The 26,757-nt window shown below is 38.1% G+C and overlaps 1 protein-coding gene across 1 annotated transcript in view; it reads left to right on the forward strand.

Moving 5' to 3' along the window:
* The window catches only part of LOC103510530 (flocculation protein FLO11), a gene marked incomplete at its 5' end in the record, with an annotated part of 39,389 nt that extends 12,924 nt beyond the window's left edge, over positions 1-26,465 (forward strand). Inside the window, 11 exon segments of the mRNA XM_026824566.1 lie at positions 1,696-1,931; positions 3,085-3,192; positions 3,601-3,786; positions 5,226-5,336; positions 20,177-20,456; positions 20,937-21,238; positions 21,645-21,756; positions 22,645-22,737; positions 23,142-23,441; positions 23,704-24,181; positions 25,212-26,465. Coding sequence (XP_026680367.1) covers positions 1,696-1,931; positions 3,085-3,192; positions 3,601-3,786; positions 5,226-5,336; positions 20,177-20,456; positions 20,937-21,238; positions 21,645-21,756; positions 22,645-22,737; positions 23,142-23,441; positions 23,704-24,181; positions 25,212-25,467 — 2,462 coding nt within the window.
* Between the last annotated feature and the right edge of the window lie 292 nt (positions 26,466-26,757).

A 26,757-nucleotide genomic window follows, 5' to 3' on the forward strand; every position in this document is an offset into this window, starting at 1 on the left:
TTGAAGGATTTATCAGAAAGTTGTGTTTATTTTGAGTCTTCCAAAGTTCTGATAGGAGAAATTGTTAAACAACTTCCAAACGAGACTATCTTGCAGGAATCATTTCCAGATACTTTCGACGTTAAGGCTGAAAGTCTAGTTAGCTTGAAAGGCAAAGGCAAGTCAAAATCAACGAAAAAGCTAATCCTCACCCTGAATCTACACCTGTAAATGCGAAAACGTTTTTTTAATTAATAACAATATGCTATCAAGTCTTGAGCCTTCTTAAGGGAAACTTGATAGAGTATGGAAGTAAATAATTAATGGGAAAGATGAAGTAATGGGAAAGGTGTAGAGATAGAAGCCTCCCTGGCTTACGAGCTTAATTGCATTAAGGCTTAAGGAATATCTACGAGTATTTTCAGATTGCAATATTTTGCATGTATTACCTTGTACCTACTTATCCTATGCAGTTTAGTTCAATTTTGAGTTCACTTGAAAGGCTGGTCTTACAAGGCAGACACGCTACCAACCAAGCTAACTATGCCGGCATTTGATAAACTTGCCTATCTGTTGTGATTTCAGAGTACAAGAAAGGAGATAAAGTAATGGGAAAGATGTAGAGATAGAAGCCTCCCTGGCTTACGAGCTTAATTGCATTAAGACTTAAGGAATATCTATTTTCAGATTGCAATATTTTGCATGTATTACCTTGTACCTACTAATCCTATGCAGTTTAATTCAATTTTGTGTTCAGATGAAATTAAAAGGGAAAAGTTATCAGGAATAAGTTCACCTTATGGACTTATGGAACAAATGGGATATGCTGAACCGAACGCACACAATGCTGGGAAATAAAGTTGAATAGCTGGTGCCGGTGGTACCTAATTGGTAATGGTAAATTCATCCAAGTCCTGGTCTGACGACTTAGAAGCATGACCTATTTTTCTTTGATTGGGGAAAACAACCCTAAAGTTTGGACTGATATGGCAATTGTTCTTTTTTTTTTTTTTTTCGTAACAGGGGGGTAAAAGGAAGAGCTGAAAGAGAGACAGGACATAGGACATCTCAAGAACGCTGTTCTTTCTCCCAATTTCCATGTTATCATTTTCTCACGTCACTCCAAGTTTCTCCACTTCTTCTCACTTTTGACAAATCTGATAACACGAGACTTATGACACTTGCTAAGTTTTGTTTTAGAGAACAAATTTCATGTTGAAAAGTATGTCATCATGGTGATACATGGGCTCCGAGGTGTTTAAGATGCTATCTGCTAAAGTGTCATCGTGACGAGAGCAGAGAGAGAAGGAAGTCAGGATAGGAGAAAGGAGAAAGCCAGCCGCCTAACTGGTCCGAGAACGAACATTACCCGTTCAGGTTAAAATCCCCCCGGCTGGGAATCCAAGCCGCGGCCTAGGTCTTACAAGGCAGACACGCTACCATCCAAGCTAACAGGCTCCAAGGTGTTTAAGTGAGTTTAAGGTTGCTATCTGCTAAAGTGTTATCGTGACGAAAGCGGAGAGAGAAGGAAGTCAGGATAGGAGAAAGCCAGCCGCCTAACTGGCCCGAGAACGAACATTATCCGTTCAGGATAAAATCCGCCCGGGCGGGAATCCAAGCCGCGGCCTAGGTCTTACAAGTTACAAGGCAGACACGCTACCAACCAAGCTAACTATGCCGGCATTTGATAAACTTGCCTATCTGTTGTGATTTCAGAGTACAAGAAAGCGAGATCGGAGCTCAAGAAACGATCCACAGACACGTTGCGACTGCAGAAGAAAGTGGGCAGGAAAGGAGTGGTAGGCAGAAATGCAGACCTGCAGAAAGCGCTACAGGAAGTCAATGAGAGGAAAGCAATTCTGGAGGAGGCGGAGAAGAAAGCATTACGAGCTGCGCTGATAGAGGAGAGGAGTAGATACTGTGTGTTTGTCACCTTTCTGAAACCTGTTGTGGTAAGTATTAGTTAATATCTTTCAGTTTTGGAAGGATTGGGGACATTAGATTGGGGTTAAAAACCCTTTGGCTGCCCAAAAATGTCCGTATTCTAGGTTCACGGTATCTAGAAGTCGTAGAAGAAAAAGAAATATCTGGTGTGAACATCACACGACTTTCTATTACATTTGCGGAATACGTAGTTGAAAAAAAAAAAAAAAAAATATTTCTAAGTCCCGAGCCTGAGCCGCCTACGGCGGCCGATTTTTGGTCGAAAATTTCCTATCTTAAAATACTCCCCGTGTAATGAGAGATCATTAAAAAGTGTCCAAAAATTGAACTTTTTTTTTTGAAAAATTTTCCAAGTCCAAAATCGACCGCCTACGGCGGCCAATTTTCGACCAAAAATTTCCTATCTTAAAATACTCCCCGTGTGATACTAATGCTATTATAACACTATCTCGTGTCGAAATGATTCCATTGTATAATATACAGTAATGGTAGTACTAATGTTTTGTACATTTTCTCTAATGAGTTTAATTGAACTGATTCAGATTGAGTTTGTGCTCTTTGTGATGAGAGGCAGGCCCGGAATTATGCTCGTTATACACTTGGCATTCACGGCCGTAATATTTCTGACATTCACGGCCGTAATATTTTTGGCATTCATGGCCGTAATATCAGCAGAAGGTGTCTATAGCTATAGTTATGTGATCGATTTTGTGTTCACGGATAGAACATTTGAATTTGTGTACCGCACAGACAATCATACTCGTATCATTAATGGAGTACCTAAATACTAAATACCTATATATGTAGAATCTAGAGCTTCTGAGCTTTAACATTAGAGTCTAACTTACACAGCTCATGATTGACATGATTCTATTCATTCTATAGATTCTTCTTCTTTTTCTGCTAGTGTCGTGTCCGATTCCGAAAGTTGACGATCAACCTTACACCTTGAGACAAGATATTAGCTTGAACCTCAAATTAAATTTGGAGCATTGTAATCCGAACCTGTTCCTAAATTATCCTATACTTCTGATAGATTGCTGTGATTTACTCGACATACATCGATATGATTTGCCAATGATAATGTATTGTCATAAGGATATTGATGTCATTATTATGGGATATGGGTAATTCAATAAAATATATCTCTCTTATTTTCAGGATGAAGAAGTAGCCATGCTGTCAGAACTGTCTCATCTACAGGAAGTTATGGTGCAGCTGGAAAAGCACACCTCAGATCCTTACAGTCTTCCACCCGCTAGTGAACAGGTAACTGAAAATACACAGGTTCGAATCTCTTCAGTGCAAGATAATAATGACCTCAACGACTGGATACAAGTAGACGCTCGCCTGGTAAACAGGAGGACGTGGGTTCAATCCCAGCCGAGGTATGGCATTTTATCCTGAATATAATGAATCTCTTCAGTGCAAGATAATAATGACCTCAAAGACTGGATACAAGTAGACGCTCGCCTGGTAAACAGGAGGACGTGGGTTCAATCCCAGCCGAGGTATGGCATTTTATCCTGAATATAATTTGAGAATTTGACCACAATACTAGTAGCCTACTGCTGGAGTAAAGGGACTTTTCAGTCCTATTCAAGCATTATAAATAAGCACTATTATTAAATTGGTAGAAAGTTTCTTTGTTGACTATAATTTTTTGCTCCATCGCAGGTGATGGCAGATATGAAGGGCTCCGACACAACGTGGTTGCTCCCCTCCCCCACCTCCTCTCCTGGGTCCTTGGGCTCCCGCAAGTCCTCCATGTGTTCCATCAGTAGCATCAACAGTTCTTCCAGTGGGTCTAGCAAGTCCCATCATAGTCCCAGTCATAACTATTGGAACCGGTCCATTCATCAGGTCAGTACTCCGTAGAGTGAGTTATAAAAAAGAACTTGTGTGTATTTTTAAAGTGCCTATAGTGTGTGAGTTAAAAAGTGGACTACTCAATCAATGAGTCAAATATGTAAGATTTGACTCATTGACTCAGTACTAGTTCCCTAAAAAGAGTTGTTCTTATAGGCATAGGGAGTTGAGATTAGACTCACTAACCATTTTTCATTTCCTATGGTCTTGTACAGGCGCTATATGAGTTTCCAGAAAGGAACTCAATGACCGAGCGGTCTATAGCAAAGAGTAATTATTTTTCAACTCACTCATTATAGACAGTTTACACATTTCTAGTACTGAATGAGTTTGAATGCTAGTAGACAGTTAAGCTGTGTCCACACGTAGTCGACCTTGTCGATCGACGCGACGTCGACTGAAATCGTACATTGCCTCGACGACATACATTTACCTCTTCACCTCGGGGTCGATTATGTGTGGACACAGCATTACTCTCCAGTGCATAAGGGTCTTTTTTAGGGGCATGGGCGCCTACTTTTTGAGGAACATATTCGATCTAGATATAGGTACCGGCCATTTAGCTGCTAATCTAAACTGGGTTAAAGCCACTTTTTATGAAAAAGCATGTGACTTACGGGTACAGCATGATAAAAGCTTAAGGCCAGGACTCAGGATCCATCCCGAGTATCGAATTTTTTAGCATGGACTTATTGTCCGCTTTTAAAATCAAAGTAATAAATACCCTTATTGCATTTTTTATCAAAATGAAGTTGCCATTTCCTTGAATACTTTTTATCCTTCTGCAGTTGAAGATCTCATGGGAGATTCAGAACTAAAAGAAAAGAAAACTCGAAAAAAATCTTTACTTCAGGAGCATTTCAAATCTCAATGTAGTTAGCTTTTGCTGAAAATAGAAATATTTTCATTATTTATTTACCTTTTGAAATCCTCGATGACACTTTTGTAGGCAGCTTTTCACCATTATTTATTCATTGTCTGCAAAAAATCTCTCATCTTTTTCCGTTAATAGACAAAGTGTGATGTAGATTATGAAGTGTGAACAGTAGACTGCAAATGCAAATACATAGATTCAAAATTATATTTGTATGTAATTGTACCATTTTATGCGAGTTTGAAAAACCTCTTATTCATTGGAAAAAATTTCAAACTCCTTTCGAACTTTGAGTTTAGCCCTGAATTGCAAAACTTAATATCAATAAATTTGATTTTAGTAGCTTTTCCAATATTGTTCGTTTTTTATTTAAATTTATTATCTCCTTTGTTTTCCAAGTTTTTAGATTTTTTTTTATCTTTTTTTTATATTATTTTTTTAGTTTATTTTTATTTTAGTTTTCAATTTTTTCGTTTATTTTATTTTATTTGGCCATTATTTGCTTGTTAATTAATTTTCAATATGTTGTCGTGTGTTTGGCATTTGTATTTTGATTTAGCGTCCTCCCCTGCACGGCACTTTTCGGCTTAGTAGTGTCTCCTCACAAGATTCAGGCTTCACGTCCCAGTCTGACTTTGGATATTTCACCAGTCGATATAACAGCGGCAAGGTATGTAATGACGTCACTACACACTAGTCCAGGGTTTATACGCGTCCTGGTCCTGGAAAACATGGAAAAGTCATGGATTTTCATTCTGGGAAAAGGGTATAAACCCTGTAGTCCTTTACACTACTAATCTTATGGTGACGGTAACTAGTAACATAGTCATAACACGACTTTAGTAGTTCCTTACCCTTGGTGATATCTTTCTCTCCTTCCGTCTATTTCTTTTTAATTCTCTTTCTCCCTCCCTCCCTCCATCCCTCCCTCTCTCTCTCTCTCTCTCTCTCTCTCTCTCTCTCTCTCTCTCTCTCTCTCTCTCTCTCTCTCTCTCTCACTCTCACTCGCTATTAATTTTTCCCTCCCTTCTGCATTTTCTGCCATTACATTGACAGTAACACTTAACAGTTCTCTAGAAATGAATGTCTAAAAACTAAACAGCTAAACACGTTTGATGTCAAAAATAATTTAATAGAAGGCAAGTTTATTTTGTTCATCTCAGGAACAAAAGTGTCTACCCATATTAAAATTTAGCTACAGTTAACTTGTAACTTAGAAAGTACCTTTTCCTAAATGAGTACACTTTGCAAGATGGAAATTGATTAACGAAACCAACTGGGGATCGCCTCCAGGTTTAAAATTTAGTTGAACTGCCTGCTACTAACAACCCCTAAAAAGCCCACTAAAAGAGGGGTTAAGCTTCTACGAATCTCTAATGGTTATTTGTTGAGTTGGAGTTCTAATGTAGTAAGAAAAGATCACTTTGAAAATAGAACATTGGAACGAATTTATTTTGTGTAGACTCACCCTGCTGCTAACAACCCCTAAAAAGCCCACTAAAAGAGGGGTTAAGCTTCTACGAATCTCTAATGGTTATTGGGGTATATTTTCTTTGGTGAGTACTGTATTCTCGAAATTTTTCCATTCAAACTTTTCTCACGCACTGTACTAAGTATTAAACTCAAAATCCACCTGCTTTGCATGTTTATCGCTCTAGTTTTCCACCTGAAGTGTTCTACTTTGATTGGGGTATATTTTCTTTGGTGAGTACTGTATTCACGCACTGTACTAAGTATTAAACTCAAAATCCACCTGCTTTGCATGTTTATCGCTCTAGTTTTCCACCTGAAGTGTTCTACTTTGAGCTTTCCGTTTTATTTCTCTTTCATGGGCACTAATTATGAAGCCGCTAGGATGTGCATGCTTTATGCTCCATTATAATGAGGTATTTATGTTTTAATGAGATGTTTGCCATACCCTGTACTTGTTCTTGTAAGTTGGAACGTTATTGCTGTGAGTTATAATATAAGTTATTGGTGTGAGTTGTAAGTTCTAAGGTTATTGTTGACCTCTATGTATTTCCGAGTTCAAATAGGTGAAGAGTAGGTACTTACACCTGTGTGAGAGTGACCTCCTTGGTTTGGATAGAAATTCATGGAGTTTGAAGACCCAGGAACCCTCAATTTTGTGTTTATCTATTATGTTTTGGAACCTAGGTTAATCTCTACCATTCCACCCTGAAATGATGTTGTTTAGAGCAGAAACACACTACCATCACGTTACGTAACGTCATTTTTGTCCTGAACGAAATTACCTACAATATTATTTGAACTAAGCAGCCTCCGTGGCCGAGTGAGTATCACACTAGGCTTGCACGCAGAAGGTCCTGCAGGTTCGATTCCCGGCGGGGCCGAGGTTTTTTTCGGCTCTGTGCTTGGAGTTCGGGATCCGTCATAGAGTCACCCATTAGATCTCAATATCGCCCGGACTGTGCTAAATGGACCGTTACTTTTCAATGAGAAAGGTTAGATTGCGTTCAGCTTGTGCTGATACCGGTCTGGAAAAGTCATGGAATTTCATTCCGGGAAAAGCGTCAGGAATTTCGTTAGAAAAGACCCCCATTTCAATGTAATGTCTAGTATATCTGAGTAAGGAAATGCGTTAAAAACGTGAACACATTTCCTGTCAAACTGCTGAAAAATAGATGTGAATCTTTTCCGTATCAGTATATTGATAGGACCAGTTGAAATCAATAAATAATACGTAGACGCGATGGACTATCAAGTATGAAATCAATAGCGCGTTATCAATAAAGTGTTATCCATAAATACATACCAATATCTCGTTCTATCCTTGCGTCCTCTTTGGAACTAAACCTAGAATTCGTAGGTGCAGACTTTACTAGTACTATACTCACTCTATGTTCATAAAAGAGACCAAAGAGCTAAACATCTATGTATAGGTATGTCCTTTAACTTTTGCATCCCAAAATACCAAACAAATGGGAACATATGTAGCTTTAGGATCCTTTCTAGTCCTCCGTGCTCTAGATGGGCTAAGACGTCATAACTTGAGAACTAGAAATGCCATTTGTTAAAACCAACAAAATTGGAACCCCTAAGAAATCAAATGGTAGAAGGTCAGGTAAGCTGTTTCAGCTAGATAGACATTCCTTTGAGATACATACGAGTAATTTTCAGATTTTTCATTGTTTAGGAATCAAAAGAGAACGCCCGAAGCACTCATTGCGTATTGGTCTGGTTACTCTAGTTCTAGTGGATCAAAGGAGAAGTAGCGAAGAGGTAATGCCGCTATGGTAATGGGCACTCCGCAATGACCGGTTGAATGTACTCTTAATACCATAACGTGCTACTCATATAGCAAGTGGCAATATGTAGTCCGATATGTATGTGCCAATGTTATGCCTAGCCGACCATCCTGACCGAACATTGGGTCATCCATGCATTACTACATAGAGAATGTGTCCTAGTAGGCATTTCTAACACTATGCAGGTGCTCAATATGAAAGTATGAACACTATAATGAAAAGAGGAACACAATGAATATTGAACACTGTTTCCAGCATTTTACAGAAGTGTTTGAGCTTTTTAGTGAAAAGAAAGGCAGGTGATGAGGCAGATGAGGTAAGTAAGATACGCAGAACTTGCCAAACAAGAAATGGGATAATAGGACTCGGAGTTGTGAAAAATCAAAATGGAATGGAAGGATTAACGAGTGGATAACGTAGGAGAGTGAAAGACCTGGTCAACCTCTTTAGGGAACAAGAGAACTAGTACCTAATTAAACTGTGATGGGTATTACAAATAGGATTGTTACAACTTCTCTTGTTTCCCCAGTGCCCTCTCTGAAAAACAATAACTGGAAACAAAAAAGAAGCGTTTGAAAAATAGAGTGTGAACTGTGAATTCTTGCACTCATTTTCCGACAAAATCTCCGAGTGTGAACTGTGAATGCTTGCACTCTTTGAAACTGTGATGGGTATTACAAATAGGATTGTTACAACTTCTCTTGTTTCCCCAGTGCCCTCTCTGAAAAACAATAACTGGAAACAAAAGCAACGTAACCATTGTTCGTGGTAAAGGTCACGCATATATAATGATCTGGGTAGGATTTCAAATTCACCGCCCATCCGTCATAGAGTCACCCATCAGATCTCAATATCGCCCGGACTGTGCTAAATGGACCGTTACTTTTCAATGAGAAAGGTTAGATTGCGTTCAGCTTGTGCTGATACCGGGTTACATTGCCTTGGTTCTGTGTGATGGCCTTGTTTCTAAAGTTAGAAGTTCAAAGTTTCTTGGTCAAGTCGAGGAACTCTTGTAAATTGAAGTCATGTAGAAATGGCAAGAGTTTAAAAGTAATTGCTTGTGCCGCAACCAGATGAGTTGGATATATGTAAGTTTTCATTACATACTTGTACTTTGCTATGAACACCACTTGAATGTAAAAAAACAAATTTATCACGTTAAAAAAGAATCATAATAAAAGCGAACAACCCACATTTGTTCAAAAACGGAAAAAAATAGAACAGCTTGTGCCTTGTGATGTTTTTTGTTTACATGGAAAAAAATGTAAACAACTTCTACCACCCGTATAATATTATGAAACCTCTGAAAGAAATGAGGCCTGAAAATTAAAAAAAAAAAGTTCTTCAGGGGGGGGGAATCAAAGGGATCCGCTGGCTAAAGAAGTGATGAAAAGAGATCTTTCTATAACAACGTGCACATTATTGTTTCCCTCTTGAAAAAAAAACAACTTTCTATGAAATTAATGAGATGTTAAAATCTCTCATCTTGGGGAAACTTTGAAGTCAAACTTATGGTGGTTGTGGGTGTGAGTTTATTACTTTGCTTCCGAGATGACATTGTTAAATTGGAAGCTTTTCGCGTGTGTAAGTAAACATCTGACATGTTTTGCAAGTTTGTTGCTCCGATTTGAAAAAGTTCGCTTTGGTGCTTACAGAGATAATTTAATACCTATGTTGTCCTATATTCCTATAACGTCCTTATCATCCTGTTGTTTGTACATTAAGTATTCGGTACCTGGTATATAATTACCTACCTATCTATGTCTTCATATATAGTCCATATAGGTACATTGTAGAAAGAACATAAGTTCTAACTAGGTATGTCATAGAGAGGAAACTTTCTGAACTCTTTATACACGAGGGATTTGAGTTCGTAATTCTATCATCTATCTATTAGTTTTATGACCTGTTTATGTAACCCTTGCGACCTTCAAGTTCAAGTTGGTAATTATTAGGGATAAACTTATAGATCAACGGCTCTGTAGGGATTTGGCAGACTCCTTTTATCTTTTTGCCGGTTCTCAAGTATGATTCTCATATAGTTAAATGAAATACTAATAGACCGGGAGCTTGGGATGAAAAAATTACCTCTTAAGGTTCAGAATTGAATGGTAGAGATTGCCCCAGGCAATAATTTCGCCCTTTGTTTGTAATTTCTTGTATTTGTGTCCATTGAATTATAACCAATAAAGAGTCTAAATAAATAAATACAAAATTTTCGACCCGTAGTTCCATGTTTAACTAAGGATTTCAAACAATGAAATCGAATGAAGAGATAATTATATGTACCTCTTTCTTTAAGTAGGTACCTATTGGTATACTGTAATATACGCTTATGTAACAATGGACTACAAAAATTTGACATTTAAACTTTTTCTCGAAGTTTGGTACCTATTTTGGGTTTGATTTTTTTTTTTTTTTCAGGACCATTTTTATAAGGTTCTTTTATACCTATTGTCTCGAATACTTGTGAACCATTGTTAACATTAACACATTGGTGTGCCTATTCTAATTTTTGGTCCATAAAGATATTATACATAAGTATAAGTAGTGCTTTATTTAGACTGCCAGCTTAGACCTTAGATCAAGTAATATGTGTATGTAGGTACTCGTAAGATAGCTAGACCTCTTTTGTACCACCATATTTTTGGAAATTTAGCTCATCATAAAGCACCACATCCGATTCGAAGCTGTGTCCACACATGGTCGACACTGTCGACTGAAACTGTACACTGCCTCGACAACATAGATTCACCTCGTCGATCGACGGTGTTGATTATGTGTGGACACAACTTGAAACTTACAACAGTGGGTTAATTTGGGTGTCTATTAGGCTGTTATTTCTCAACGTTGATTACACAATAGACGTGTAGGAGTCCCGAGATATTAGAAGATGCTAACATGTATCCTAGATGAGCGCAAGATCTAGATTCTAGAGATCCCAGCATCCCAATCCCACTAGGTGCATTAGCCACGAGGTGTTGCGATACCTTATATGGGGTGAACCAGAAGATAGAAGTATCCCAAAAATCCCTTTGGAATATTTTTACATTAATTGGGACTCTTGACTGAAGCCAATGTATAGACCAAAGGCATTTCCTAGCATCTAATTCCTCACAACCGTTCTAATTTTTGGTCCACAAAGTTACTATACATAAGTATAAGTAGTGCTTTATTTAGACTGCCAGCTTAGACCTTAGAACAAGTAATATGTGTATGTAGGTACTAGTAAGATAGCTAGACCTCTTGTACCATCATATTTTTGGAAATTTAGCTCATCATAAAGCACCACATCCGATTCGAAGCTGTGTCCACACATGGTCGACGCTGTCGACTGAAACTGTACACTGCCTCGACAACATAGATTCACCTCGTCGATCGACGGCGTTGATTATTTGTGGACACAGCTTAAAACTTACAACAGTGGGTTAATTTGGGTGTCTATTAGGCTGTTATTTCTCAACGTTGATTACACAATAGACGTGTAGGAGTCCCGAGATATTAGAAGATGCTAACATGTATCCTAGATGAGCGCAAGATCTAGATTCTAGAGATCCCAGCATCCCAATCCCACTAGGTGCATTAGCCACGAGGTGTTGGGATACCTTATATGGGGTGAACCAGAAGACAGAAGTATTCCAAAAATCCTTTTGGAATATTTTTACATTAATTGGGACTCTTGACTGAAGCCAATGTATAGACCAAAGGCATTTCCTAGCATCTAATTCCTCACAACCTCATTCATTTAGCTTTATTCTATCAGATTAGATTACATGGACATGTCAAATCAAAATTCAATGCCTCAGCTAGGATCGAACCCATAATCTTCTTATGTATTTACCAGATAACTAGAAAAGGGGATACTTACGTAGGTATCTAGCCAAACTAAATTTTATTCAAGTAGTAATTTATTTTCTTTTAAAATTCACTAATATGTGATTTCTTTTAGGCTGCTTTTATGTAGGTAATTATTATTCAACCTATCTACATAAATGTGTGCGTATCTTGCCTCAGTAAAACTATCCATCCTAACGATTTTTTTTGATCTTGTTTAATAGGACAATCGCGTGTTTCAACAGTGAATTGAAAAAGAAGGAAAGCACACACAAACCGCCCTTTACAAATGTTCTATTTCCCCGTTTACTAGTTGGATAGAAACCTATTTGTTTTTTGTTGCATCTGGGTCACAAGTTGACTTTATTCTACAGTCATTGCAAGCACAATTGCACTTTATTCATTTATGACTGCATTTCCTAAGGCTCTACCTATATGTGTGTCTGTTCTTTCAATGGAACACTCGTCTGTGCGTGTCCATCTGCCCACAATCTTTTCAGCTTATTGAAGGCAATAACCTTAATCCGATCTTGAGATTCTAGGTCCAATACACCCTGAACAGAACGTTCATCCCGATAATTTATGCATTCTTCAGGGACAACAAGATAAAGGAAGAAATTATCATAAGTGCATATGAAGCCCTAAAAAATATGAACGAAAGTAAATCATATCATTTTATAAAGGCGTTAACAAAATAGATTATCTTGTATGTTTTGGTGCTCACTCCGACAGAACATCTTTAGGCTCGTATTTCTTGATTTGCTCTTTTATCGATCTCAGCGGAATGTGATTCGTTTATCAAATCCATATGATTTTGTGCATAATGTTTTAATGTCTACTAATGTTGTCTCAGAATAAAAATTCTCTACCAAAAACTGTATCAGGTATTTCGGTGAAATTCCATGTGATTTTAATGAGGCACATCATGTAAATTATTGCAAACTTTCCGCTTGTACGTGAACTGAATTTACCTAAATCAAAATTCTATGTACATATTTAGGAGTATGAATGTATGTTATTTTTAAAAGCAAAATGAGAAAGTTTTGTGTTGTCCGAGTGCACTTTTTACTCACTCTCGTGTCAGCAAGTTTTGTTTATGTACCGAGCTGCATGATTAATGAGCCGTGTAGATTGTACAAGATAGCGTCCCCCATGTCCCAATATCATGGGGACATGGGTACAATGTCATCTCTGACCCAAGAAGACTTATGCTCGTGTAGATTGTACAAGATAGCGTCCCCCATGTCCCAATATCATGGGGACATGGGTACAATGTCATCTCTGACCCAAGAAGACTTATGGTAAGTAGTTGTAAATTGAGGTTTCTATTGAAAAAAAGTGAACCTCTGGTAGATGAAAATCAGTTACCATTACACAAACAAAAGGACTTTGAACCTTTGCCTTTTGATTTTCCTTTGTCTCTAATAGGTAGTTGTAAATTGAGGTTTCTATTGAAAAGAAGTGAACCTCTGGTAGATGAAAATCAGTTACCATTACACAAACAAAAGGACTTTGAACCTTTGCCTTTTGATTTTCCTTTGTCTCTACGTGGTACCAACACTAGTCTAGTAAAAGTTTCCCAGTTGGGTTTTCCATTTCCACCTGCTGTATCAATATCAATATTTCAGCATTTGACTCCCACTTTTACACGTGGCTAAACTCCCACGCTCCACTTTTCATTCCCCATTTCCCACATTTGTAATTCCATTTCGTCTTCAATCACTTGAATCATTTCCCTGAGAAATTATTCAACTGTTTACTTTCACCATTTTCTCGGGATAATCTTTTACCTCCTGTCCGTATTTCTTCAGATGTGCTCTTTTATTTGTTTTTATCCTCTTCATATTCTGGGACTTATGTTTTCTTCGTATTCCTGTTTTCTCTTCTAGTATCTGGACTGGATATGGGATGCTTATTGTTTGATCTGATTTTAGTTAGATGGTAGGGTGGCAGCAGCTAGCATTTGGGAAGGAAAAGTTGGCAACGTGTCAAATATGGGTGAGATTATATCGTCGGATAACGTGTTTAGATTTCACACACACCAGAATATTTAATTAATTAATTGGATTTACCTCTACTGTCAGGCTCGGAATCGAGATTGTCGGGCCCGTGCCCTTATTGAGGAGGCAGAAGGGATCCCCCTTCATTCAGTGCTTGTTTTCACATCACATCAGTAACTTGATTTCAATATAGCAGACTCTCAAGTTAATATGCAAGTCTGGCAGGCGAAATAGTGTAAGAAAACTCGCAAAAAATTAACATCTAGTTAGATATTCTTTAGTGTATTGTTGTTCATATGATCGTAAGTAAATAAATAGGTACCCTGAAGTCCCACTTTTATCGGTCCTGATCTGTATAATTAATATGTGTGTTTACTCCATGTTAGTTGGTAATTTAGTTTCATATGTGGCACTGCTTGTTTCCCTTTTAGCCCTCTGACTTCTGGCTAATTTATTTACTCTTTCCCCAAACAGATTTGGGATGGATGTACATTAAACGTGATTTTTGTTTTGTTTTCAGCGCTATCCTGGATTGCCTTGTGGTTCCCCTCCAGGAGAAAATAGAAGAGTGGAAAAAGTCCGTCCTCACCTTAGACAAGGATCATGCTCGTGGTAAGAAGTCCTGTCTGATTTAAATCCTGAATAAGGATAGTTTTAAGTATTTAATATTTATTCCACTGTTATTTTTTATGAACTATTGACTATTATTGACCAAGAGGAAAAAAATGTAATTTCCACCCATTTCCCGATTTTGAAAATTTAGACCGATTGCAATACTTTCTCATTACTTTAGTAAAAGTAAAAAGATCCCAAAATAACTATGATAGGTATCTATCTACCTATTTTGGTGTTCTCAAAAATACTAGTGTCCTATTCCTATGCAGCAGTTTATTGCAAATATTGCAATGTAAAATTCAACATTATTAGCAAATAAAGAGTACATTTAGATATTAGGTATTGCAAGTGCATTTCTATGTACCTACAACAGGGTATAAATAATTTAGTTGACCTAAATAAAGATAGCCATTGTACTCTTTGATAAATGTCTCTCCCTCTATGTAAATATACATTCCAAAATAATAGCTCGCAGAATTTTGTGCTGGAATCAAATTGAAAATGAAGCTTTCCCGACCTTTTTCAGATGATCTATGTTTTTGTTAGAACGAGATGAAATTTATCTATCTCAGCATTTTTTATTATTTTTTTGCAGAGTAACGGTTGGCTTGTAAAGTTCATGTAACACAGTTTCCGACTGTTGGCTTTTAACCCAATTTTCAAAACATTTGCAACCAGTACAAAAAATTTGTTTTATAAATGAAAAAAAAAATGACAGCTGTTTCAGCGAAAACGGAATTCAGTTTCTATGTATATTTTTTTTTAAGCGTTTTTATATGGGGCGTTGTTTTCTCTGAGAAGTTGAAGCTTGAAGTCAATGTTTGTGTCCCCTACAGTCTATAAAATAACTCTGTACATAAAATAACACAATAGAAGAACCGTATTTCTGTCCGGAAAGTTTCGTCAATGAAAAATGTGTGATGGGAATTATTCAGGATTCAAAAGTTGCTCATATTTGCTCTAGCTATACTCCTAAGGGTCCTAATAGAGGTGACATTTTTTTTTTCCTTTACACAGAGGTATGTATGTAAATGATGAAAATCTGATGAAATAATGAAAAGTTCTCTGTTTGCTATCCAAATCACATAAAGTTTGATTTACAGTCTGTATGATTTTAGTTGAATTAAATTTTCAAATACATACACGTTTTTTACAGGTAGCTCCTGATAGGTAGTTGATCATGAAGTACGGATATTTGGATGAGGTCCAGTTGTTTTTTGAAAAACAAAATTCCATCGGACTTTGAAAGTTTTATCTCAATTGAAAAAATATGTTTGAAATCGCTTGATAGCTCCTCATCTATTTTAATTAATAAAAGAAGATAAGGTTTGTTTTATTCATTTGGAAAATCTAAAACGGATGGGATTGAGTTTTATACATATCGGTGGAGGGAGGGGGGTTTGTGGAAAAAGGGGCGTAAGATGAGGGGATGCAAAGTTTATGTTGGTCATTAAGATTATTATTGTTGTTATTATTATTATTATTATTTTTTTTTTTTAATGAATTGAATAAAAACAAAACAATGGTAATGAAAGTGTACGGAAGTCAAGCAGAGAAAACTCACCATCACTAATAACAACCCCTGCTATCTTACCACCACAACCCCTCCCTCGGCGTATACTATCTTGGCTGCAACGTAGCAATTATTTTCCGACAATAAGGCGGGTTCACATGAGGAAATAAATAAGTTCATTGTGAAATCGTGGAAATAATCTGAAAGAGTACTTGACGTAGTCCTACTATTTCCTTAAGTTTCCAATGATTTGCTATTCTGTGCGCAGAAAAACAGCTACGGGAGTCTTGTGTCAAATTGTTCAATCGAAATACAAATAGGTATACATATTTTATGAATTTTTTTGTTTGATGAACCCAGTGTCTATGTATGTATTCTTGAAGAGCTTGTAGTTTTCAAGCCCTTTTAGGTGATAAAAGATTGTTTGAAAAAGCCTAATGGTGCGTTTCCACTCCATAACGATGAAACGGAAGTATTCTATGCAAATTTGCAAGTATATGTTTTGTTTGCAATTGTTTAATATTTAAATGCGCAAAAGTTGTAGTGTAAACGCGCCTTGTCACGCTAATAATTTATTATATTGAATTATTCCGAGTGCAGCGCGCGCGATAAAAAAAAATAAAATTCAATCAGGGTAAAAAGGAGCGGAGAGTAATTTTGAAAAAGAAGGAAGTAAATTATTTTCCAAAGAGGAATTTGTTCTCCCTTCCCTCCTCTTTTCCCCAGCTATGTGGGAATTAGATATTTTGATAAGATATACGTGATGCTCTACCACTTAACCCAGAGGGATGAGCTTCAGCAAGGGATACGTGGAAAAATATTTTCGTGTGTAGGAAGTAGCTACGTGGGAAGTTTTGCGGGATTTTCGATTTTCGGTGGGAAGTAAAATATCGCGTTAGGGTAGGATACTATTTGATTGAGGAGAGAGTAAAGATGGTGGAAATTTTCCTATTTTTGTGGGTGATAATATGAAACTTTTAAGGGCCCGAGTACCAAAATTACCGGGTTTTTTTCTGGGTTGCCCATAGCTCCGCTGAAATTCTTCCTATATAAATTTATAACATCAGTCTCATCTGCTTGATTGTTTTCAATTCCTATTTTCTAAACAATATAGGAATGATCATCGCTGAAATCAATGAATGGCACATCTTAGTTATCAGTGTAACAGTTTGTTCTGGGTTTGATAACTCCATGACTTTACGTCATCCGATGAGAATAATATCCTAATGCTATTATAACACTATCTCGTGTCGAAATGATTCCATTGTATAATATACAGTAATGAATTAATGATAGTACTAATGTTTTGTATATTTTCTCTAATGAGTTTAATTGAACTGATTCAGATTGAGTTTGTGCTCTTTGTGATGAGAGGCAGGCCCGGAATTATGCTCGTTATACACTTGGCATTCACGGCCGTAATATTTCTGACATTCACGGCCGTAATATTTTTGGCATTCATGGCCGTAATATCAGCAGAAGGTGTCTATAGCTATAGTTATGTGATCGATTTTGTGTTCACGGATAGAACATTTGAATTTGTGTACCGCACAGACAATCATACTCGTATCATTAATGGAGTACCTAAATACTAAATACCTATATATGTAGAATCTAGAGCTTCTGAGCTTTAACATTAGAGTCTAACTTACACAGCTCATGATTGACATGATTCTATTCATTCTATAGATTCTTCTTCTTTTTCTGCTAGTGTCGTGTCCGATTCCGAAAGTTGACGATCAACCTTACACCTTGAGACAAGATATTAGCTTGAACCTCAAATTAAATTTGGAGCATTGTAATCCGAACCTGTTCCTAAATTATCCTATACTTCTGATAGATTGCTGTGGATATCGTTGGATTTTTTTCTTGTCTGGATGTTGTTAACAAAAGTGCTTTCTGTCATTCCTTCTTGTGTGTTCCACTTCTAGGACAATGACTTTTTATGGGACTTTAAGGACTAAGGAAGGAGTATTTGTGCCTAAGAGCTCCTTTAGGACAATCCTGGCTACTTTAAATCGATTAAAAAAAATCATGAGTGTATGTGTAATATAACAAATAAATCGATTGAAAAAATCATGAGTGTATGTGTAATATAAAATCACGGGTGTTTTAGTTGTTATCTTGTTAAGGTGTGTCCACAAATAGTCGACCGGCCATCAATCGATCGACGGCCGTCGCCGCCGTCGCGTCGACCTTTAGAATATTAGGAAGAGACAGTTTTTTTTTTTTTTTTAAAAAAAAAAAATTTTTTTTTTTTTTTTTTTTTTTTTTTTTTTTTTTTTTTACCGAGACTATTCTTGTTCCTTAGTATGTACTCAAAACGCGTAATACGCAAGTAATGAAGAACAGGGACATAGTTACCTATAAAGAGAATGTAGGTACATATTGGAAATATGGCCATAGACGTCCTTCTGGTTTTGAGTCCTTCAGGTCTACAAAATCTCCCCTTCCAATCTTCCCAAATTTTTAGTTGATACTATCGATACCTACTATCTCATGGGTGCTTGCGCTCAATATTACGATATCTTTGGATTCTTTGGACAGTCTTTTTCCAACACTGCCTTGAAGTAATGTCACAGTCTTTGCCAAGGCAGTGTATAGCATCCCATTCTAAAAGAAGTAAAGTCTTTCCTAAAGTATTTGGAAATAGCATCATTTGAAACTCATTCTCCAAATAGACAATGTTTCGTTTTAAGCTTGAACTTCCGTCTTCCGTTAGCAACATGCTTGAGCTAGCAATTTCACCCACGTAATTGTTGCGATAAATACTTCTCCCGTAACTTTTTATGGCCTGAAAAAAAGATATTTAAGAATAACATTGAAACGGGACCTTCCCCCTTTTGTGACGTATCCTCTTTCTGAAACTTTATGACCGTAATAAATTGCCCCTGCCCCTCCTGATATAATGCAACCCCACGTGCATTATCACTTGTGATTCACGCGAAATTTTATTTTTCTTCAAGTATCAGCTGATGATGATGTTGATGATCCTTAAGAATAGTCATCAGTTATGACGAGTACGTCATTGAAAGCATATTTTCTGTAACTTTGAAGTATGGACTGTGCTTTTGTGTTATCTGTGTAGGTCTGTAGGGAATGCTAGTAGGTATACAGAAAGGTCCCTTGATTATGGTTACCATGATTCGCTAACGAGTCTTTGTAAACAAAAACATATCACAATAACTGATAACGTCTGGCAACTTTCTTCTCAAGTATCTCATTTTTTGGCTAGTTTTGACACTATTCAACTGAGTTGAGCTCAATATGTACAAATCCAATTTTCACACTTGATATAACGGAGTTTAAATTGACATGCCTGCCTACGGCAAAAGTTTTTCAATCGTACAATTTTTGACAAACATTACAACTCCTAACGAGAAAAGTTCAATGAGCCTAAACTTAAGAAAAGTTCAATGAGCCTAAACTTAAAGCCGTCAGCATAATATACCTATACATATGAGAAAAAAATATGGTTTGTAAAAAAGAAAATACAGGGCGGTTCCCAGGGGGGATTCATCCGGTACCATTTGGCCCCCGGGCTCCTCAAGAAGGCCCGAAACCACCAGTTTTTCTCTCTTCAGGAAAATAAAATGTGAGAATCTAAATTAGCTATACCTAGCTACCCAGTATTTTTCTTTTGCGTCCTGGAAAACATGGAAAAGTCATGGATTTTCATTCCGGGAAAAGCGTATAAACCCTGTAGTCCTTTACACTACTAATCTTATGGTGACGGTAACTAGTAACATAGTCATATCACGACTTTAGTAGTTCCTTACCCTTGGTGATATCTTTCTCTCCTTCCGTCTATTTCTTTTTAATTCTCTTTCTCCCTCCCTCCCTCCTAACGTTATATCTGTGAGTTATAATATAAGTTATTGGTGTGAGTTGTAAGTTCTAGGGTTATTGTTGACCTCTATATATTTCCGAGTTCAAATAGGTGAAGAGTAGGTACTTACACCTGTGTGAGAGTGACCTCCTTGGTTTGAATAGAAATTCATGGAGTTTGAAGACCCAGGAACCCTCAATTTTGTGTTATGTTTTGGAACCTAGGTTAATCTCTACCATTCAACCCTGAAATGATGTTGTTTAGAGCAGAAACCCACTACCATCGTAACGTGATTTTTGTCCTGAACGAAATTACCTACAATATTTTTTGAACTACATCTTTGAAAAACTTTGAACTACATCTTCTGACTCCCCATTACTTCACGTGACTTGATGATAGTGTGTTTCCACCTTAGAATCGCATTACATTTCTTCGTCCCTCACTCCACAGACTGGTAACGGAAACGGTTCGAACGGCAAGACAGATTGTGACGCCCCAGACTCTACCTCTCCCAGCAGCAGTAACGGCAACAATGTCACCTTCACCGAATCGAACACCAGCGCCTCTACCTGGCCCAACCTCCAGGACACACTACAGTTTGAACGTGCAGCCTCGGCCATACTGAGTGAACGGCCGCACACCATATCATCGGCCTATGAGAGGGGAGGCCAACACACCCCCCGGCCGGCACTCAGTGTGTATACGTTCCAGAACCCGGCCGGTCCTAATGGTAAGTCATTAATGATGATAGAAAAGAATATACCTTGTTTATCCTGTCCGAATAGGACTGGAAAGTCCCTTTACCCCAGCAGTCTAAACAAGGTCTCATATATTTGATGGGTTAAAGAATAATGCATGTATCAGTAACATGTAAATATCGCATTAAAAATTTCCAAATATATGCCTCTTTTTTTAATGTACCTCTAGAAAATTACCTTAATAGCCTGACGCCCTGACAATGGCTAACATTTAAATGTACCTCAGAACAGCTTCGCATTACCTACAGGCACATTCTTTTACATTCCTGTCTATACAGGAACGAAAAGCTTAAATATAAACTGTCCGCCCCGTTTCGGGTTTCGAACTCAACACCTCCGGGTCGATAGTGCTCTTGACCTTCTCGATCACAGATTAAGCTCTCAAAATAAAGAAATTTCGTTCACTGAACAGAACATCTCACTCACAACACCCACACTTTTTTGAATTTCAGTGTCCCAACCCGTGAGTCCCAACACAAGCAGCTCGTCCCAAATCTACGCCCGTCCCCCCATCCCGCTCCGCTGTTCTTCCCTAGAGCGCCCCTCAGTGCCTACCAAATCCCCGGGGACTGCCTTGGGCAAACCTAGCGAGTCTACCTCCCATCTCATCCCGGCCGACTATCTACATCCGACGTATGTCAATATGTACGACCTAGCCAATATGGCTGCTTCCAAGGCAGCTGAGATGAAGGGAGGCGGACAGAATGCCACGGGGGAGAGTGGTAGTGCCCCGCATCCTACCACGGAACATAAGGTAAGTGCATGTTAATCATGTAGAGAGAAACTATATTAAGATGTTTCATAGGGAACAGTAAAGCGAGCCACTCACTTTCAGGTCTACCATGAGCACACACACTATCAGGTAGACCTGACGGGTACGGTTAAAAAGGTCCGCCTGTCAGGAAGGTCCGCCTATAGGTGATAGTGAGTGGCTGGCCTAAAGTGAAGGTCTTATCGTTCCGAAATCTAAGAGAGAAGGACAGGATAGAAGAAAGTCAGCCGTTCCGAAAATGAACATTATCTGTTTAGGATAAAGTCCGTCCCGGACGGGTGCACATCCCCCCCCCGGGCATTTAGGGGGCCCCTTTCTATAATTCGGAACATCCACCCCTCTGTCAACCAGAAAGCACACAAAAAATCATGCGTGTAATTTGTTTCAGACTGAGCCAAATGAGAAGGACAGTAGCACTAGTGAAAGTTCCCTCGAGTCTTCCAGTGGCTATGGGAGCCAAACACAGAACTTGGACATGGAGAATAGCATCTATAACGAAGGTAAGATAACCACCCTCCCCTTTGTTTGTGTGACTTGAAGTCCCCAATTCATTTGTAAATAGTGTAACTTACTTTATTTGTGATTTTGTAAATTTTTAGTGGATTTATTAGTTATTTATTGTATTTAAAAGCTGATTATTTTATGTTTTTGTTGTACATTGAAGTCCCCAATTTCTTGATATGAAGACAAGGTAAGATAAGCACCCTCCCCTTTGTTTGTGTGACTTGAAGTCCCCAATTAATTTGTAAATAGTGTAACTTACTTTATTTGTGATTTTGTAAGCTTTTAGTGGATTTATTAGTTATTTATTGTATTTAAAAGCTGATTAGTTTATGTTTTTGTTGTACATTGAAGTCCCCAATTTTTTGACATGAAGACGAATAATGAAATTAATATTGTGGTAGTAATTTTTATACCTTACCACTTTTTTTTTATCTATAGCTCTGATTTTGTATTTCACACCCCTTTCCATCGTAGAAACCCCCCCCCCTCTTTTTAAATGTTGTTGGTATTTTTTGAAGTTTTGTGTTTTGAGGAGTTGGCTAGTCAGATCTGAGGACAACAATAATTATTTTTACTAGTTTAGAATGAAATAGTTTCCTAGTGTGAAAACTAAAATTATACCTACTACATAGTGCAATGGACAAATAGGTCCAAGTTTTTTTCAATTTAATACTTAACCGTCCCCTTGTACTTTGTTTAAAATTAGTAAAATTATTGTTGTCCTAGAAACCTATAGATTTCAATTTTCATCAGTTTACTTACGTTATTTTGTATTTGTTTGTGTCTCCCCAAAAAGGACTTTTCAGTCCTACCGGGGCAAGGATAAAGTACGTATTTAGTAATTCTGTGTTGCATGTTTTTGTGTGTCCACCCTGTATTTATAGTGACGGCCAGTGTTCTATCTCTGAACCAGTTTGTAGAAGCTATGAATATAATACCCGAGTCCCGTGTATACCAGAGGCCAGCGTCCACTTTTGGTGAGTACACCCTGTAAGACATAATTTGGTGTCAAGATCCGCCAAGACAACTGATGAATACAAACACGCCGGAGGTCCTGGGTTCGATTCCCGGTGGGGTCTATGTTTTTTCGGCTATGTGCATGGCTTGCAGTTAGGGGTGCACTCAGCCTCGTGAGGACAATTGAGTAACTCTACTTTGATCGAGTTGCGATCAGTGGCGGCATTACCACTGTAAGAAGATTGATGATACCAGTAGATGAAAATTAATAGTCATGGAGGCAGTTAGTAATGCTATAATACCCACAAAAGTTGTGAAAAAGCTCTCTGCTTTACCACAAAGAATTCATGATTTGAATAATGCGTTTTTGTGGTGAAAGACATGATAAATATTATAATGAGAAAACCTACTGTTTCACCCTCAGGTTATCCGAACAGTAACAGCATGCGTAGTTCTCTCCTCCGTCGCTCCTCCATTAACACCCCCAAGCCGCCCCCTCCCGTACGTCGTACCTCTTCCATATCTGGTGGCTCTCGTCTTCAATCTCGCGAGGGGAGTCTGGAAAACCTGCCCCCACCGCCTGCCTTCCTACTGAGTGAGAATAGCGGCAGTTCGGGCAGTTTGGCGGAGATACAGAAGAGTGTGGCCAATTCGATAGCGAGCGAGATTGCCAAACGAAACCAGGAGCTGAACAGCGGCCACTATCATAGGATTATGTGCTCTGGTATGTACGGAGGATCATCCACTCATTAACTGGTAGACCTGACAGGTACGGCTGAAAAGGTCTACCTGATACCTGATGAGCACAGACACTAACTTAACAGGCCTTCCAGAGACTGAAATTTTTTTTTTTTTAATATTTATTGGTGAAATCCACCCCAGGTGATTTTTAAAAGGTATAAATGAGTGGACACCTATCTGCTGGATAGAAAACCATTACAGGTAAACCATCTCATAATTCATGTTCTCTTCTCTTCTGTTCTCAGTCTCGAGTGAAGGCAGTCCCAAACTAAGTCGCCACACATTCAACACAGATACCAGTCAACAGCCTATCTACAGTAGATCCACAAGTAACAATGAACCGATGTATAGGTCTACAAGCAACACAGACACACAGCCTATTTATAGTAGATCTAGCAACACAGATTCCCAGCCCATCTACGGGAGGACAAATAACGAACCTATCTATAGGTCTACGACTAACACCGATACACAGCCCATATATAGGTCTACAAGCAACACAGACACACAACCCATCTACAGTAGATCCACAAGTAACACAGAGAATCAGCCGATCTATCGATCCACGAGTAGTTTCACCGGCGTCCCAGAACCAAGATCGCAGGTTCAAGCCCCGGCCCAGGAATCTAAAGTGGAAATCACAGGCAGCGTATGTGTCGCAGAGACCGTACGTACTCTCACTGAGCTGAATCATCAACCCGCCAGTCCCGTAGCCGTGAGAAGGTGAGAGAAATAAGGAGATGTTACCCTTACATTATGTATTGAGGTTGTGTTGACTAAGGGGGAATCATCAGCCTACAAATTTATTTGTAAAAAAATCTCACAACATCACACGACTTTCTATTACATTTGCGGAATACGTACCTATTTGAAAAAAAAAATGTAAAAAAGTCCCAAGCTGCCTATATGGCGGTCGATTTTTGGTTGAAAATTTTCCATCTTAAAACACTCCCCGTGTAATAAGAAATCATTTAAAAGTGTCCAAAAATTGAACTTTTTTTTCGAAGTTCGAAGCAACTTTGACTTTGGTTGATATCTGGATGAGTGACTGTCCGATTTTTACCAAATTGTTATAGTCGCGTCCTTGGACCATACCGGTATAGTATACCAAATTTCATCGCTGTACGATAAACCGTTCTTGAGATATTTTGTATACAACTTTTTACTTTTTCCCATTTAAACCTGTAGAACGTACAGACCATGGGCTAAAAACCACTTTCTTGACATCAGGGGACCCCAAAACGGATATTTCCAACCATTTCCCGATTTAGAAAATTTGGACCGATTGCAATACTTTCATTACTAGTATAGCTCGCTATACTGTAGTAATAGAAAGTAAAAAAGAGAGAAAAGGGAAAAAAGAAGAAAGAAAGGAGAGAAAAAAAAGATGAGTTTCCATTCTGTTTCCCAACATTATTTCAACAATGAATTTAAATGGAAATTAATTTTCAATTAAAATATAATAAATATGTCAGGGAAGACCAAGATATCGTTATGAAGACACTATTAAGTTTGATGTTGGCAAGAAACAAGGAAACTGGGAAGATATAAAGGCTAACCAAAGGTATAGCAATAGAGTCTGGTGGAGGGGCTTTGTTCATCGACCTGTCCAATAGGATAGAACGATAATGGTTCTGTATGTATGTATCAACCATGACAGATCCGGGTAAATAGACAGACATCTTACACATGAGACTATGACTTCTTGGGTTTTTTTATTATTATTATTTTTTTTTTATTATTATTTTTTTAGGTCCTCTAGTTCCCGCTCTACCAGTGCAGATCGGCAGAGTATTATCGCCCAGCTATCAGCCCGTCTGACTCCCACCCTCACCCGTCGCCACTACGATAGTTTACCTCGCTCCAGTAGAGTGCGCCAGTGGATATCATTACGTACATCCCCAGACCCGAAGCTATGTCATGACAGTCTGATGGAGCAGATTAAACGAGGGACAGCGCTGCGCAAGACACGGACTGTGAATGATCGGAGTGCACCTCGTATACGATAGGTCTGAGTGCACCCTATAACAGATATGTCTGAACTCTGAATGAACCCTAGACCATATAGGTCTGAGTTCATCCAGATAGAGAGGTAAGCCTGATGAGAGAGGCTGACCTTCCAATCTTGAGTTAACGCCGGAGGTGTTGAGGTGTTCTCTACCACCGAACCCTTAGAACTCTATTATGTGGTCAGCTTTAACTCCATACACAAAAAGCCCAATGTGAGACTTAGGTGTAGGGGCTAAACAGCCCTAAAGGATGGGTTAAGCTTATACGAATCTACGAATTATTTGGTCAAATTCTCAAATAGGTAAATGAGGATAAAATTCCATGCCTCGGCTGAGATTGAACCCACGCCCTCCTGTTTACCAGCCGAGTGGCTTGACCACTACGCCCTCGAAGTGTTTTAATACCAGCCCTTATTTTTATAATCATTGATTCGTGCCAAGCTCGAAATTTTGAAGTTGATTTGCGCAATTTCCCTACTTGTGCAGTATATTGAATGAAGCTTCACCTCTATCATTCCGCAACTGAACAAGACCCATTCCATGAAGTAATGCGCTTTGCGCACTTCACGCGCAAAAAAAATAATAATAATAACAGAAGAAGAGTTGCGCCCTTCATATATGCGCAAAAAAGTGAACATTGCACCTAAGTGCTTCGTGGCATCAGGGAGGTCTACTATACATGTGGTTTATATTTTTATAGAAGTCAACTTGGATTTAAACTAAGCTGCATTAAGCATTTATTACCTTTTCAATTATATTGTTTTATTGGCACATTTATCAATTATTTACTCTAAGCATCCACGGTAGAAATCTCGATAGTGTCTATTTTAATCCCAGGGATCGAAAATAATTAATGACTAATAAGAGTTCTGTCTACTCAGAGATATAATCATATTTAAAACCTGGATTTTTTTCCCCTTACTTTGAAAAGTAAATAGAAGATCCCAAGGTTAAGTGAATATATCTTTTCCTTAGACTTTTGTCTCTTGTCTGCCCACCAGATCTGTGAATTTTGAGCATCAACTGTTGATTTTTAAAGAAAATTCTATAATATTTAGAAGACAAATCAGATGCAAAATGAGAGCAAATTTATTTTTCGGTTCAAAATCAAATTCCGATGGAGAATGAATCTTTCACCCCGGGAGACCCAGCAGTAAGCTACTGCAATTTATTACTGTGGCAAATTCTCAAGTTGAGGATCAAATTCGGATGTAAGAACCGAAACCCCAGTGACTTTGCGATTTTCCCAAGTTAATTTCTGACTTTTAAGAAATAAGTTCCCGGGAGGCG

Source organism: Diaphorina citri, unplaced genomic scaffold (genome assembly GCF_000475195.1).
Source record: "Diaphorina citri unplaced genomic scaffold, Diaci psyllid genome assembly version 1.1 scaffold611, whole genome shotgun sequence".
NCBI lineage: Eukaryota > Metazoa > Arthropoda > Insecta > Hemiptera > Psyllidae > Diaphorina > Diaphorina citri.